We start from the raw sequence: 18095 nt of genomic DNA, 5'->3' as shown, positions 1-18095 counted from the left end.
ATAGCCACCATTAGAATGTAATGAAATATTGTGTGCCTTAATTAATCTGTGTAAGAAGTAGGGCTGGTCCGAATAACATTTTTGAGTTTGAAAACGTAAAGATAAAAATTAAAAATGAATATTCAAGTCTTTGAAGGGAGATGAATGTCATTTAATGTATTCTTATCATATGTATATGTATTCATATCTTATATGCAAGTAGTGTTGACAGAATTTGTTTCTTATCTCTGTTTTGTTCAGTTTTGATTGATTTGTATTGATTTTTATAAAAAAAAAAATCTAATAAAAAGTAAATTAAATAAAAAGAGAAAGAATAAACTTTTAATAAACTACAGAACAGAGCGAGCCGGAAGCGGTGCACCTTGTGCAGGCAGAGCTTATATGCTCTGAGAACCGACACTGCACTAGTGATAGACAAAGGTCTGTTAAGAGTAGAGGTTGACCGATGTGTCTGTTTTGCCGATTAATCGGCACCGCTAGTTGATTGCTGGAACAATCGGTTAACGGCAAAAATCCATGCCGATAGTTTTCTGGGTTGCGTCCATTGCTGTAGCGGCTGCGAAGTCTGTTTTCATTATACAGTGCGAGAGCGGCCTCTAGTGGTTGAAATCACTGAAGCACATGCTCTGTCTTTCTGTGGCTTTAATAAAGTCTGTATGCTTCATTTATAGAGCTATAATATAGATCGCTCTTTCCGTTTGCTCCGTTTTTTTAAAACCCTGAACTTCTAACTTATCTATGCCTCATTGTTCATTCTTGAAGTAATCTTGTGTCTGTTTCGTGAATAAATAAACAGTTTTGGACCGCTGCTCGAGTTGAATGCGTTGTGTCCGGAGTGTGTGTGATACAGGAGTTCTCCTAGACTCAGCGCTGCTCTTTTATTTTGTGTTATTTAAGTGTTCCAAGGATAGAAGCAGGTAAAGTGTGAGAGTATACATTGTGCTGGTATAATTGTAAGGCCCTATGTTTTTCACGATACGGAAAACGCGGATGGAATCACAGAATCCATTAATAAAAACGGAATTCACAGTTTAGCGCGTGTGACTCTCGCGGTGATTTCAGTGACTGCCATCTCACTAAATGAGGACAAAAACACATGAAGAATATCTCCAGAACTGCTCTGAGAGTCACTTCATGAGCATCTGACCATTTGATTTGAGCAAAAGCATCATATCACATGCACAGAATTGTAAAGGTATTCACAGCAACCCGTCAAAATAAAAGTCTGATTTTGAAGTCTTTTTTTCAGTAGATTGTACATAGCCTACTACTTACAGTATACTAAAATGAAATAAACATTTTTTAAGGATTAATCACACAACATGTCTTCCATGTTTGAATTGTATTAGTAAAAAAGTTTGCTTAATTTTCAGTGATTAAAAGATAAATTAAATTTATGTTTCATGCCTTGGTTTGATAACAATAAAAATTTAAATACACACAGAAATTCTGAGAGGAAAAATTTGGCTTCTCTAAGAAAAAAAAAATAAAGTAAGTTGTTTTATGCATTCAAATAATTATACATGCTAAACACAGAATTTGGTAACAGTAAAAAAATGTGGTGATAAAAAATAAAACATTTCATAGGACCCTAAACGTAATTTTTGTTAAACTTTTATTAAATTGATGTGAAAATGTATGTTTCATGAATTTAATTAATAACACTTGCTTTATGATTAATAAACTTCAATTTAACTATTAAAAAGGTGTAGAGAAAAATTATAATAGAAAAAACAGAATTCAGAAAAACTAAAACAAAAATAACAGAATTTAGAAAAAAATCTAATGGGATTTAGCAGAGTTGACTCGACATGACTTGACTCGAGTCTGACTCGAGTCACAATTTTCAGGACTTGCGAATTGCTTGACTAAAGTATGAAAATGACTTGCATAATAAAAACTCTCCTACAGTCCAGTCAGTCACCATCAGTTGCAACTCCCGCGCATTTATTTAAAGTTTACGTCACTAAAGCCCCTTTCACACTGCCGTTCTGGCAAATACACGGGTAAAGTGTTCCGGCAATTGTTCCCGGGTCGCTAGATTTTGCACTTTCACGCTGCCAGTGATTACCCGGGATATGTGTGTGCTTTCAAACACAACCCGTAAAGATCCCGTAACGACACGTGACATCAGGGCGTGATGTGTAATGTACGAGTTGAAAACATTAGGCACGTTATACTTTCACTGAAGCAAGCAAACGATCTCGGAGTCAGCGGGGAAAGTGAGGAACAAACTGATCTCTGCTTCATTACAGTTTGCACATATTTTTCCCTCGCGAATGTTGATCTTCCTTCAAAACAGCCGGTAAAAGAGTTGCGCGATAACGCGCGTCATCTCTTCGACACAGCATTAGATTTGGCTTTTGTTCACACAGCGCTCATCCCGGGTTGAATCCGGCAATGTTACTAGGTCCCCGACCCGGGTTCCTGGGACGTGGTTGCTTTCACACGGAAGGCGACCCGGCAACGTTCCGGCAATATGCCGGGTCCGACGTGCAGTGTGAAAGGGGCTTCACTGACGACGTTTTCCTAACCAGAAAAAAAAAAAAAGATTGCCCTGCTCTGCCTCTGATTGGCTAGTACTCGTTGCCATCTGGGTCAGAGCCAATTAGAAGCAGGATGTGGGTGGGAAAAAACTCTGCTGTCTCCTGTGTGTATGGGGAAAAGGGAGGGACAGAGAGAACAGGCTAGAACTTCTACGTTTAAATAACATATAGAAAATATCTGCTTGATAACTTATTATGGAGCTGGGAACAAGCCCAAATAAGCAACTACACTTTAGAAACAAGTCCAAAAAAATGCGACCCGCGACAAGCCCAAAGTCGCGTATAATAAGCGCACTTGGCAACACTGTTCACCAGTTCTTTTGCGCTCAACGTAATGACGTCATTGGTGATGACTGCCCTTCATTCAAGCCTTCGGTTTACCCGCGCTCATAACATTAGCACAGAATCAGTTCAGCATCAATCACCAAAAGAACCAGTTGGCTTCAGATGCTCTGTGTATCAGTCTGCTTCACACTGAATCACACATGCGCAGTATCATCAGCTCCTCGGTTCTCAAATCGGACGCGTCCGAAGGAAACGGTTCTCGGTTCAGTGTACCGGTGATCCGAAAACCGATGCAACCGGTTCTTGTCTTGAGAACGAATCAATCTTTCATTCGTTATCTGGTAAAAAAAAACTATATTCAAGCACGAATGAAGACCGTTTCACAGGGGATGCCAGGTGTAAAAAAAAAAGATTATTAGAATCAAAAAATTTAAAATCGAATGCCAACTCACCGAATGAATATTCAAATAATCGAATATTATGGTCCAACCCTAGTAGGAAGCCACATCATCTCACAGCAGGATTTATTTCAAACACTCGACTGACATTGTGAAGTGAGTTTGGAGTAAAAACATGTTATTAAATGTGTTTTCTTTTTTTGCAGCAGCAGCTGCATTTACTACACAGAGCCGTAGTTCATCGAGAAGATACACAAACAGCTGTCATTATTGCAAACAATTTTGTTGATTTCCTAATCCTACGATTATATCGTTTGCGATTATGAACTTGAATTTGCATAGCTTGTCAGAGAACTATGGCTCTATGTAGTAAATGCTGCTCCACCTGAAAGCAGGTGATGGAGATTTACTACTAATCACAGAACCGGCTTTACTGACAAAATGTACATGACAATCGTGGTTAATCACATTTGATTAAAGGTACAATTTGTAAGAAATTTGCAGTAAAATATCCAAAAGCGGTGTTATATATTATAGTGTTATATATTTTGTCCAGCTGATTACTAACAATATCTCTAATGTTTTCAACTACTTGTAAATCATGAGAAAATTCCCATTCTAAACCCGGAGCAGTGCAGTCTGTCAACAAGGACAGCTCCCGTAAACGTAAGTGTATAGGCCAACCAAACGACCCAAAAGAGTTTGGGACAAGAGGAGAGAAAGAGCGAGGTTCAATATCGGTGTTGCATTTTCTAGATGGAGAGAGCTTCGCGACAAACTTCAACTAGAAAGAGATACTGATCTCGCTTGTGTCTTACTTGACAGGTGAATTTTTTTGATTTGTATCTTTACAGAAAACGTATGCTATTATAACGATCAACAAGATTAGTATTATGGGGCATACATGCCAAACGCGGGGCATCGCGTCTCTAGACCCACGCGAGGAAGCCTCTTATCCATAGTCTGATCGCGTCTTTGCATTGACTTTGTATGTAATCTACTTGCACAAATCGTTGAACTCGCGTTTGCTATGTATGCCCAATTATTGTGTTTGAATGTACACGAGTGTATATTGTTGAACAAGTGGTAATCGTTTTCATATCATCTGACTAAACGGTAATCAATTAATTTGATAATTTACTGTCAAACTATATTTGCTGTATTGTTGGGTAGAAGACAACAAATCCCATCATTCCACGCTCCTTTTTAGCATCATCAAACCACGTGATTGTTATTATTTTGGTAGTGCACCCTCTGGTGGCAGGTCCTACAACCTGTACCTTTAATTCTGCAGCCCTAACAGTAAAGACATTTAAAATGTTACAAAAGATTTTTGAATGAATGCTGTTCTTTTGAACTTTTCAGTTATATAAAAAAAAGTTACATGTTTCTTAAGCAGCAAATCAGCATATTATGATGATTCTGGTTAATCATGTGACACTGAAGACATGTTACATTTTAAAATACTTAATATTTAACCATTTAAAAAAAATATAATATTTTATGATCAATTAAAGAAAAAGAGACTTCTTTCAAAAACATTAACATTTCAAATTCTTCTGTAATGGAGAGTTGAAGGCCCCACACACATATGTACATGACTGGCCACTGTTAGGCAATCCCATGGGATTATGGTTCTTGTAGAGGGGCGGGACAAGATAAGGGAGGAGGAGAGCTTTATAATCTTCTTAAAGGGTTTATTGATAAAAACCACTGTTGGAGAATCCCAACTGCACATCTGCATGGCCTGGATAGAGAGTTACACACATCTCTCTATAGACCACAATTTGTACAGTATATACTCCCTATTACAGCATATTCTCTGAAAACGTGTCTATATATAGCACAGTGGTTTTATTTTACAACCCAGATTTTAAACTGGGCATCCTATGGCTTTTAAGTTTTTTTCATTTAGAAGTAAAAATGGTTTTAAAATCAAACAGTAAACTACATAGACCAAAATTCTGAATTGTTAAACAAGCTGAATAGGACATTTGACAATTTTAGTTTCTTGAATCTCTACAATTTCATGCTCTCAGCAGTCAGTAATTCATACAACAAAGCACACTGTGGCCGACAATTACTTTTCATTGGAATTTTTTTCCCTTCCTTTTAAAATTTAATAAGCCTGTTGATTTCACCACCTCAAGTTATTATATGGTGAGATCACTTTGATTGTTTTTTTTTTTTTTTTTTGCTTCTTATGATCCTATCAGAAAAGACCTGCAACACAAATTTTTAGGTTGTGAGCCACCAGTTGAAAACTGCTGTCTGTAGCAGACGCTAAAGACATTTTGAGAAACATATAAAGCATATAAGCAATGTAAAGCCATTTTATCTGTTGTCGTTACTGCACCTTAGTGTTGCTGCATACAGAACAGATAAACATAGTCTAGATATTCTCTCATATAAAGGACAATAGAGAGAACATTAAAGGTGGAGAGAGCAAGTTATATGTTGGGCCGAATGCCCCAGCAGAGTAAAAATCCTATAATATGCGTGTTAATAATGATTCCCTGACCTTTGCCCCTTGTATCAAGATTGCTTTAGTAGGTGGTGGGGCTAATGCAGTGCAGACGCCTCATGGATGATAAGACCGTGATGAGCCTCATGTGTCCCCGCTGATCTTTCACTGCGCTGACATTCAGGCATGACCTGTATTGAGTTCCAGCTCTATATCTCATGAAGGGGTTAGCCGGGCTGAATGTCAGGCCACGGGCCGCCCCCTCTCCCCAGGGACAGGATATTTCCATGTGGCCTCCCCTTCTTCCGAACCTACTGACCAGCTGCCCTTATTTACATGCACACTTTTAAAATTACAGCCCTTTGGTTTGGCACATGCTTTTGCTGTGTTGTTTTAGGATTTTCAGCTTGCATGCAGTTGAAATGAGAGTTATAAAAGAAAAAGAAAAAATCTTAATCAGTATTTTGGCCTTGTTTTGCAGTAAACACGTCATTAAAAATGTCATCATAAAAGAGTTTTTTTTTTTTTAGATTGATTCATATGTACTTATTTTTAGATTTGGTTTTATTTACTTTAATTACTTTTGCTTAAAATCAAAGGTACAGTATGTAAAAAATATTGTAATATCATTTTTAAAATGTTGTAAGCTGAACGACTCGTTTTTAGAGAAAAAAGAAACTAAAGCATTAATTATAAATTGTATATGACAAATAATACTTCATTTCAGATAATATGTCTTCGGAATGTGCAATGGCATATTAATGCTTATAATATTCCAATGATATAATAAAGTTTTGTTTTGTTTTCCTTTGAAAATATATATTGACACTATAAATATATCTTGATTTATATATATATATATATATATATATATATATATATATATATATATATATATATATATATATATATTAGTTATATATAAATATAAGTTAATGCTTAAAACAAGATTCAAATTTCAGAGGTAAAATAAAGATAGTAAAAATACCTAAACACATTTAAAACAAATGTGTTATATGTTTCCTCAGAAAATATATATTGACATTATAAATATATAAATATATCTTGTTTTTTTCTCAGCCTTTTTTTAACCATATTGGAAAATGAATGCTTAAACAATATACAAATTTCAAAGCTAAAATAAAGATAGCAAACATATCTAAACTAATTCATCAAGGGAAAAGATAAAAAAAATACTTATTTTGAGAATACAGTATATTTAGATTTTTTTTTATCATACTGACAAATATTATGCTTAAAACAAGTTGAAATGCTGCAAAAAAAATTAATCTTATTTCAAGATATATATTCTCTTATATATGCATATATATTTGCTTCTGAAATCATTTGGATTTTTTGAAGGGTTTTTACTGACTTTGTTATCTAGGTGCTTTACATGGATTTGAACACTAGCAGTAATAGGGGCCGTTTCTTGTTTGGAAATCCCTAGAGACCCGATCTCATCTGAATTGCAAAGCCTGAATCACTGAATATTCTGTCAACTGAATGTCAAAGAACTGGATGTCCCCGATGGTTTGAGAGGCTGGGCTAAATTTGGAGTACAAGTGGTCATGTAGCCCGCCTGTCTGTATCCACATCTCTAAGTGTGCATGTGTGCCCTTTGATGAAGCCCATAAATAATGCAAGGTTAAACATAATGGTTTCTGTGCTTGATTATGAATAGCTGTATGTGATCCAGGTGCTTTGTTTGTGTCTTTGTGCAGCGTCCAGATAGCATTACAGGTGTGAATGCAGTGATTGACACAGATGTCGTTCTTGGTCTTAATGGGTGTGTGTGATTGGCTGACTGTGTGTGCTCACGATTTGTTCGGGTTCAGTACACTGTGTGCCATCGCTGTGTCTCTGCTCTGCTAGTGCAGTGATGTCAGAACTGAGAGGCGACAGATAGGTGTAAATTATGGATCAGTACTTTCGAGCAGTACGTGGGTGTGTGGAGCTCTGTAGATGGCCTGGATTAATACAATACGCTTCTACTGTACTGTAGCATCACCATTGCACTCACACACTCTCATGATGTTTCCGGATGAGTTCCCTCGCAGAGTGAACCGGTAAATTAGGCCAGGGCATCCCGTTACGTCATTCCAGATAGTCTACCAACACTCTGTACTGCATGATCGGCTCCTGTATCTTCCTAAACGCTCTCTTAGTGCAGAGATAGATAGATTAACAGTGATAATCAGATTTAATTCTTAAGGCTCAAGCACTGTACACTTCCTTAAACCTTAGCAAACATTTTTTCCCATAGTAATGAAATGAGGGGTTTAACAGAGTGCAGGTTTTTTTTTTTTTTTTTACACAATCAATGACGTATTATATTAGTTTTTATTAATAGTTAGATTTTTCCCCCTGTTTTTATTTGATTTATTACATATTATTATTATTATTATTATTTACTTTTGAAGTTTATTTTAGTTATAGTTCCCTTGGGTACCAGCTGAAATAAAATTTCAAAGTTTACTTTTTTTCATTTCAATTAACATAGTCTAGAAATTTATGTTATAGTTACTTAATGAACCATAGGGAGCATCATAAAAATCTGATCTCATGATTTATTAATTACATTCTTTAAGTTTATTTTTCTTATCATTCTGGCAAATATTACATTTAAAACAAGAAAGAAAAAAAAACTGGGACTTAAGAAAATGAGCTTTCAAGATATATTATTTGAAAATGCATCTATATATTTGACTTTTAAATAATTGGATATTTGCACGGTTGGATTCTTATCCAGTTGCTTTAGATGGATTTGAACACTAACCCATAATTGGGGCCATTTCTTGTTTGGAAACCTCTAGAGATCTCAACGCATTTGAATTGCATAGCCTGAATTGCAGTATATTCTGTCAATGTATTGTTAAAGAACTGAATGTCTCAGATAGGTTGTTTACCCACCCAATTCTGCTGTTCAGATATAATTGTTATATTATTTAGCAGTAATGGGACAGTTATGGGTTCAGGGTTTGATCCAGTTCAACACCCCAGATTTGTACTTCTTGAAGGGTTAGTTCACCAAAAAATGTAAATTATATCATTAATAACTCACCCTCATGTCGTTCCAAACCATAAGACCTCCATCCATCTTCGGAACACAGTTTAAGATATGTTAGATTTAGTCCGAGAGCTTTCTGTCCCTCCATTGAAGCTGTGTGTACGGTATACTGTCCATGTTCAGAAAGGTAATAAAAACATCTTCAAAGTAGTCCATGTGACATCAGAGGGTCAGTTAGAATTTTTTGAAGCATTGAAAATACATTTTGGTCCAAAAATAGCAAAAACTACAACTTTATTCATCATTGTCTTCTCTTCCGGGTCTGTTGTGAGAGAGTTCAAAACACTGCAGTTTGTGATATCCGGTTCGTGAACCAATCACTCGATGTAACCGGATCTTCTTGAACCAGTTCACCAAATCGAACTGAATCGTTTGAAACGGTTCGTGTCTCCAATACGCATTAATCCACAAATGACTGTTACATTTTTCAATGTGGCTGACACTCCCTCTGAGTTAAAATAAACCAATATCCCGGAGTAATTCATTTACTCAAACAGTACACTGACTGTTAAGTTAACAGCTTAAGTCATTTGTGGATTAATGCGTATTGGAGATGTGAACCGTTTTCATACGATTCAGTTTGATTTGGTGAACTGGTTCAAGAAGATCCGGTTACATCGAAGGATTCATTCGCGAACCGGATATCACTAAACTGCAGTGCTGTGAATGTGCTCACAACAGACACGGAAGAGAAGACAATGCTGAATAAAGTCGTAGTTTTTGTTATTTTTGGACCAAAATGTATTTTCGATGCTTCAAAAAATTCTAACTGACCCTCTGATGTCACATGGACTACTTTGATGATGGTTTTATTACCTTTCTGGACATGGACAGTATACCGTACATACGTTTTCAATGGAGGAACAGAAAGCTCTTGGACTAAATCTAAATATCTTAAACTGTGTTCCGAAGATGAACGGAGGTCTTACGGGTTTGGAAGGACATGAGGGTGAGTCATTAATGAAATAATTTAAATTTTTGGGTGAACTAACCCTTTAAGCTCCATCTTTATGTCCAAAAGATTGTTTGTAAGGATTCTGTAAGCTTCACTTATTAACTTCAACAGTAATAAAAAATGTCAGTATCTTGGTGCCATCAGACTCAGCTGGGCGTAGTATTAGATAGAGAGAACAAATGGACAGGGGATTTCTCTTTGACCAAACTAAAGCCATGTGACTTTCCTTCAACCCTGCATCCGTCATGAATGGATCAGATGCACAGCAGGAGGTCCTGTTCCATTAGTGGCATTTACCAGCTGCAGATGATTGGGTTGGATTGATTTATCTGTTTATTGATTACGCTTGTATGATGGATGAGAGACGCCCATGGGTTGGTTTTGTGTATGCGTGTATAGCAGTTATGCTGGTTGCATCCAGCAGCAGCTGTTAGTAGAGGGTTTTACACATTAATAGGCCCTTTGGTAACACTTGAGTTCTGGGAACACATTCACTATTAACCAAGAGTTTTCCCTCAGTAAAATCCCAAATTACGACTTATTAATGGAGTAAGCAATGTAGTTGTTAGTATTAGCGATGTTTAGGTAAAGGGTAGGGTTAAGGAATTGCAGAATAAGACATTAATATGTGCTTTAGAAGTACTAATAAACAGCCAATATGCTAGTAATATGCATGCTAATAAGCAACTAGTTAAGAATTAATAGTGTTCCCTAATCTAAAGTGTTACTGGTTCTGCTTATCCAAGTATTTGCACTCATTTACCTTTCTCTTTCACCCAGTAAGTGTACAAAAAAGGTCACTATTAATTTAATTAAATAAAACTCAATTTGTCCATATAATGACTTATACCTCAATATGCGTCTGCTTGGTTTTACTGTTTATTGTTTTACTGTATAGAATTGTATGATCATTGCAAATAATTATGGATTCATCGTAACAAAGTTAGTTCAGGTTCAGAATGTCATGTAGTGCAACTCCTCAAAATCCTAATGATATTTATGGATTAATAATTTGTGATATTTGTAAAGAATACTTTATACCTTAAAAAATGCATTTTAGAACAGTTTAAGTTGTGTGCATTCACATGTATCAAGGTACAGTATACGGAAGATATTTTAAAACCATTGATTGTATTTACCTTTACAATTAAACCAACATAAATACAAGGACTACATTTTTAAGAACATAGCACATGTTTTAACTTTCTTTTTAATAGAATGTTCATCCTCTTTATTTATGACCTAATTCCTTCACTGGTCACATTTCATTTCCTGATGCTTTGTGCATTACCTATATATTATTTTGCAATCTAAATTATATTGGAAGTCAATGGTATTATGTTAATTGGTGGTAAGTAGTGTACATCGGGGGTAACAAACCCTGCTCCTGGAGGACTACCATTCTGCAGAGTCCAACCCTAATCAAACACACCTGAACCAGCCAGGGTTGGACCTGAAGTGTGGAGAAAGGAAGCCTTTCAGAAGCAGGGGTTTGGGATACATCCATTACGCACCATACTAAAAATGAACTTTCTGTTATTTTCTCAGGTGCTTCAGAGGTCACGTGCATGTGGGGATCAGCGGGCCACTCTGCAGGAACTGTTGCGCTGGCGGAGGAGTGTTTGGGATGGTCGACCGGACTGGCAGAATGCTTGGCTCCACACAAACACCTCACCCACTCTAACAGTGAAGACCAAAAGTCCCAGAAAGAAATCATCGCCCTAGAGATTGTGGTCTTCCTGAGTTATACCTCAGTTAAACCCCACTCCTTAGGCCTGATGGCCCTTTCTTATGATTTGCCCTTCACATAGGGGTGGAGTCCTCTAAACAGAGACAGACTCTGAACTCAGTAGAGTAGGGCATCTACACTTCTCTTGATATAATAAAAGGTTCCTTGGAAAATTGTTCCACACTGTCTCTCCAACTAATGGCCACCTGAGTCCAAATAACATACCAAGTTCAACTTTCAAAATATAAAGTCATTGTCAGACTTTTATGAATCCCATTCGCAGTGTCCTAAACATCACTCTGTTTTGGAAGATAACATTGCCTTGATTGCAACTCATTGACGCTATCTTAGGGCTGTGCAAATGCATCTGAACTGTGTGCTATAGTCTACATTGTGGGCCATATTTTAGTTTTAAACCCTGGTGCTGGTCGCTCCACATGTGCTTATCGTTGACTTGGTTGGGTAAAAAGTGCCATTTCTGTCCCAACTCGAGACACATGGATGCGACAGACCTTAAAGTTTACAAGACTTGTGTTGACCTCCTAGGACTAGCTTTGCGAACAAAGTCCTCCTTCAGGTTCAGAGAAGCAGCTACACCTCACGCTTTTTCAGGTGCTTTGGTTACCCTCCATCAGAGGTGGCAACCATCACACACAGGTTGTGACCTTACGAAGAGGTCAGGGTTCAGGGAAATCACCAGTAACATCACAGGTCCACAGCATTTCCACCAGCTTCTGGATTACATTCATCGTTCATTCTAGGCTAATGTGCGCACACTTCCGCAACACAAAACTGAAAGGTTTCACAAGATGTACTGTCGACAAATTTGAAGACGCCTGATTTATATCGAAAGGTTAAAGAGCACAATTTTCCAAATACACCTTAAGATGCAACAGTCATCAATAGTGATCGATATTACTGCCGATGTGACCCTAAAAAGCTCCTATAACCGTTTTTGGACTTTTCCTCAAAGGTGCTTCTGTACGAAAGCTGGGTTGTATGGTGTCATGTCCGTACCTTAGTAGACAACCTGTACAAACAGCACATGACCTTTAGTCTCACTGAAGTTTCAAACTATTTATCTTTCTAGTTGTTCCTAATTTGTGAAGGGACGCAGATGCCTCCAAACAGAGGCATTGAGGCATTTGGTTTATCCAGACAGTGTGCACATACAGATTTATTACCTGAAAGACCTTGGGTAAATATTTTTGGACCTTGAACAATGGGTTTGCAGCAGGAGACCCACCATAAGCACAGCCATGTACGTGAAGTGCAGGCGCTTTTCTGAGAATAAACAGAACTTGACCTTCTGGTTGACTTTGGTATGACTGACTAGATAGATTATGTACAGATTGCGAGTGTTTATTGGCGAATTATTGTCTTTATAATGGAAACATATTTCTGAATGTTCAAGGATGCAATGACAGAAGGACTAAGGTGGTGGGTTTTATAGTGTGAATATCGTTTTAGTACATAATGATTGTTTATTCATGGTGAACTATTTCGTCGCTGTCCATCTCCAACAGGACTTCGGCCAATCCTCGAAATGTATAAAGATATTTAATGTATTGTACAGAATATTTGTGTTTGTGCAAGTATGTTTAGGTTGCACTTTGCTGCTGTGTTTCATTTAGGCTTCATTACTTCATGCCTGTGTCCGTATCCTGAAGGCGGCGTCCTGAAAAACAAGTTCTCCAAAAGTAACACTTAAAAAAAAAAAAAAGAGCCAATTCCTCCCCTTTTGACACAATGATCCATGTCAAGGTCTTCGGTCTCAATATTTGAATGTATATACATCTAAGAAAACAGTGACTTCTTATGTATGGTTTATACAACCAGTTGATTTTTAATGATTGTATTGAAACAGTAATTTATTTTTTGTGTGAAACATGATCTAAAATTCATTCAAATTAACATATTGCGGAGACATTTAAGGCCCAGTTTTGTGAGTCATTCTTTCTGGTTCTATAAATCATTACGGACAACTCTAAAATGGGCTGCTAAGGCTTGTGAATCTCATATCTTCTTCTATCTCTTCTCTTCCCAACTAATGTGAATATTCCCTTTTCCCATTCCATTGGACGGTGGTTTAAAAGCATCTTTCACTACTGTGCAGTACTGCAGATCAGAGACGCATATTAAAATCGCTGTGCAGGCCAGTGCAGACGGAGACCAGAACTCACTTCATGGGTTTGATCCACAGCTGCTTTGCATTACTGCTTAACATGGTTATGATACTATTATTTGAAACATTTATTTATTGAAATGAAAAAAAAAGAAAATGCTATTTTATAATGTCTAGTACTGACTTGCCATCAATACTATAAAGCAAAAAGAGAATGAAAAGAGCTGTACAGTATGAGCCCATTTTTCTACTATGTTGTTGAAAAGGGGACATATGTTAACGCATGAGATCTCTTATGTACATGCCCCGTCTGTCTGTTTTTCTGTGCTTAGTATGATACATTGTGAAGATATAGACATCATTGGATCATGCCCTTTGTCTTAACTGGTGCTGTGGAACCATTCAAACATGATGTTATGAACTTCCTCTCACCCCACTACATCCTGGATTTAATGGACCTCTTGTTTTGATGGCAAACTAATGGCCATAGATGGTTTGGCCATGATCAGTATGTAGAGAACATCTTCTAGTGTTGTAGTCCAGAACAGTTTATTTGATCCTGAGTCAAAACCGTGTCCAGAATGGGGTTGAGCTCAAATCAAGAAAACCAAATCCAAAACCATATTTCCTGTTTTGATCTCTACTCAGACTCGACTGTCTTCTGGTCTCGGCCTTCACTCAGTCGACTGATCAGTTCTCTACTCTACTACAACACTGACATATTTATCTCAAGATGGTGAAATCAAACTCATTCAGATTCATGTGCTTGCTCAGATCAACAAAATATGAATCATGACTGTTGCAGCCTTTTTTAGTCAATGTGTTTTCTTATTTTTCTTTTTTTCTTCTGTAAATTCTATATAAATAGGCTTATTACTTCAAATCATGTTTGTGGGCAAAGGGGAAAAAATAATGTCTTGGTACATATTTTGTTTCAAAATGTTTCATAAAATTCCTGTATAGCAATAAAGCACAGTGTCAAGTCAACTGGCACAAAAAAAAAAAAAAATAGTTTTTTTTGACTATTTATTTTTAAATAATTCTTATATTTCCTTGGGGGTGGGAGGTTAACTATATGGAGGCACTTTATAAAATGATAAAACATCATGGACACCTCTCTATGTGTGTGTGTTATAAAAGTCTTATTGTCACCTTTGATCAATTCAATAGATCATTACTTAATCAAAGTATGAATGTTTCCACATAAAAAAAAAAATCATAAACACTTAACTTAACAATAAACACGCAAATGGTATTATGTTAAACACACATATGATTTTTGTATTATTATTTTTCGCTACATGTCCCAGCCCTTCAGAAGGTTTGCATGGACTGTTACCTTGTTATTTTTCATTTCAACATCATGATGTTCTGCAAACTGAACAGTAAATGTAGATTACAATCTCGCAAACAGACAGAAATAGAGGCCTTCCTCCCGCCTGACCAAAACAGCAAACATCCGGAGCTGTTGCCCAGCACACAGAGTATGTAACCGGTGCTTATGTGAGCGTGTAATATTGCATAATGTGTAGATTTGAATGAGGTGTGTGTTTGTGTGTGTGTTTACTGTTGGACAGTGCTGGGCTGGGAGCAGTGCTTGTAAGCTGATTACACTCTTATAACTCACTGGCCTATAAAGACAAGCAAAGACTCGTAAATCAGACCACACAGAACAACACACACACACCACCTGAGTCACATGTTCAAAACAACACTACATGCTAAATGACAGTAAGATGAATCTGAACACATTAGCAGATCTATTCAATATAACATTGACAAAGCTTACACCTACACACTAACTGACGCCCTCATCCTTTGATTAGCAGTTTCAGATAAATCATTAATATCAGCAAGTTTATCTGTTCCATAGAAAGAGCAAATAATGGAGGAAGGGTTTTGTAGATCTCACAGGCCTTTCATTTATATGGAAATTTACCGACTGTATTGATTATAGATTCAGACATAGCATTCTTCCCCCCATGCTTCCCATAAAAAGAGAGTTTGAAATGATATTGTTTAAATTATAATGAATATTATTAGCAGCAGCTGATTTTATGTGATCTGGGCCTGACAGGTTCATCATACACACTTGTACGCTCTTTTAAAGCACACAGGATGGTCTGGAAAACGGGACGTCTATTACAAAGGTAAGAGGAAGACTTTGTCTCGTCTTCTCAGGCCATCTGCTAGTGTTGACACATTTCATATGGTGAGGAGGAAAAGCATTTCTCTTCCATTCTGGTTAGGAGCAGGATTTCCAGGGATTTTCTTCCAATCAATTGGAGCTCATGGCTAAAGGAAGGAGTAAAGATGGCGACAGCAATCAAAGCCACAGATGACACTCGCTACAAAATTGTGCAAATTGTCTGTTTGTGGCATAAAATCTGTCGAAAAATATTTCTGGTTTAGCTTATTTTAATTGTTTTGCTTTGTTCTGCCATTTTGCCACCATTAACCATATACTCTCTTTCCAATGTCTGTCCTCTGCAGACAAGTATGCTAGTCTAAAGGTGCAAAAGATTCACAGACCTAGAGGCTGCATCCGAATTAGCCTATTTTCCTACAACATAGTAAGTGAAAAAAACAGTATGCGAAAAGAGTAGTATGTCCAAGTTCACGGTATTCATAAAACAGTAGACGGAAAGTCCCCATAAGACCTACTATTTCTGGTGAAATTTTGAAGTGCAGATATGATGGACACTTCACTATCCCATTAGGTCTCAGAGAGGAGCTGTGATTGACAGTGAAGTGACACAACTGATGCTGGTAGGTCACATGACATTGACAAGATGATGAATGCAGTATTTTTCACTTACGTTGATATAGCATATGGTTGCGTAGTAAGTACTTATTCAAAAGAAGCAACTTTGGACGTAGCCAGAGTGTTTTTGACAATTGACTCAAACATGGGCCACTCCCATTACTTTTTTTTTTTAAGACTATGGGACACACTTACGCGACACACTTAAAATCTATGGGGGAAATGTATGCGATTTGGCCATTCATTTATATGACCACAGTATTTTTGTGGCCTGAAAACATAAACATTTAAAAATATGGTTCAAAGTGCATTTTTTGCACAGATATGGTTATCACCTCCAATTCTGTAAATTGCAAATTTGTGAAAACGATTGTCATGCACATGCATATTACATGTTTTGGAGTGCAATGTCTCTTTTAAGGATGTCAATATTTAGATCAATCAATCAATTAATCATTTACCGTAATAGTGCAAAATGTGTATATTGCAGTGACATATAGCTTGTCGCTGGCATGAGGATGTGCAAATGTTTTTAGAACATCATAGTGTAAAAGTACCCTATAACATTTCTTTTTTTTAATATATATATTCCTACCAAATAAAAGATGAGTATTAGAAATGTACAGTTTCATGTTTCATGTACAGTTTATATTTATAACTATGCATGATTATAAAGTTAATATGATTTTATAATGCATATTTTGCTGTTTGTTGTTTTATTATTTGCATTCAGAATTGCTTAACCTGTTCGTAAGTGCAAAACTTGCATTTGGAATCAAATGCAACCTCTGCTTTTTTTCAGATCAAGATAACTGCAGCAGTTGAGCATTGACTGTTTGCAGAAAAGGACACTGAAAGAAAGCACTTAAGTCAGTCAGAAGCATTATTTTGTCAGCAGTAGTGAGGGGAATTTGCTCTTCCACAGCAGAATAACCCTTGCATTTCTCATGTGGTGGCAAACACTAGAACTGAGCCTGAAGCAACCCTTCAGCTCACAAGTCTGCTAGTTCCCATGAGAAAGCGGTTTAGTTAAATCAGATAGGATACTGTGAGCTAGTGAGTGTAGTTTACATCTGAGAATACCCCTGTGCTATATGCATGCTTAGGGCAACACACCAATGCAAACACATTCACACGTTAATAATGCAAAACATCACTGAAGTGACTTAATGCATACACATATTGGATGGATGACCACAGATCAGATTATATTTAAATTGATAACTTTCCCACAATCCACCCATTCCAGTAGACAGCATGCATTGGCCAAATAAACACTCCCACTGATCGCAGACATAAATAACATGCACAGACACGGCAGGAAGCTTCCACTGATGTGCTTCCCCTGAGACTTAAGGATTGTGGGCGGCTTTAGACGTGCGGTTAGCTGCCCTTGATGTCTTTTGGTCCTGACTTAGGTAACAGCTGGATAAAGACAGTTAACCCATCACCCATTCTTACAACCAGTCATTATCCATATGCCAGTGACCTTCTCTGAGGGGGCATCCTGCCTACAGGTCAAAGGTCATTAGAAATAGAGTCATAAATGAAGCATGCAGGTGTTATGGATGAAAATGATATGGCCCTGTGTCATTTGACAGTCTGCTCCTCTGCTGTTAATGAGCAGTTAGTCTGTATGGCTTAATGACTCACACTGTTACACACCATGGGACAATAAAAAAGATATAGCACACAGGAAGTAGAGAAACATCATTAGAAAGACCGCATGCATGAGAGGAGTTGAGGGGTCAAGGGTTGG

At 37.1% G+C, this 18095-nt stretch overlaps 1 protein-coding gene across 4 annotated transcripts in view; it reads left to right on the top strand.

The window, feature by feature from the left end:
* LOC132094980 (unconventional myosin-XVI-like) overlaps positions 1-13787 on the top strand; it is a 250673-nt gene extending 236886 nt beyond the window's left edge. For 3 of the 4 annotated variants that reach the window (XM_059499687.1, XM_059499688.1, XM_059499686.1), the window contains exon 35: positions 11267-13787. In XM_059499687.1, the coding sequence (XP_059355670.1) occupies positions 11267-11443 (177 nt within the window). In that variant the 3' untranslated portion in view covers positions 11444-13787. The remainder of the gene's footprint in view (positions 1-11266) is intronic. The other variant, XM_059499689.1, reaches the window with a different exon arrangement.
* Positions 13788-18095: the final 4308 nt, after the last annotated feature.

The sequence above is a fragment of the Carassius carassius genome, chromosome 19, assembly GCF_963082965.1.
Source record: "Carassius carassius chromosome 19, fCarCar2.1, whole genome shotgun sequence".
NCBI classification, from domain to species: domain Eukaryota; kingdom Metazoa; phylum Chordata; class Actinopteri; order Cypriniformes; family Cyprinidae; genus Carassius; species Carassius carassius.
This window is presented reverse-complemented; position numbering and strand designations above follow the sequence as displayed.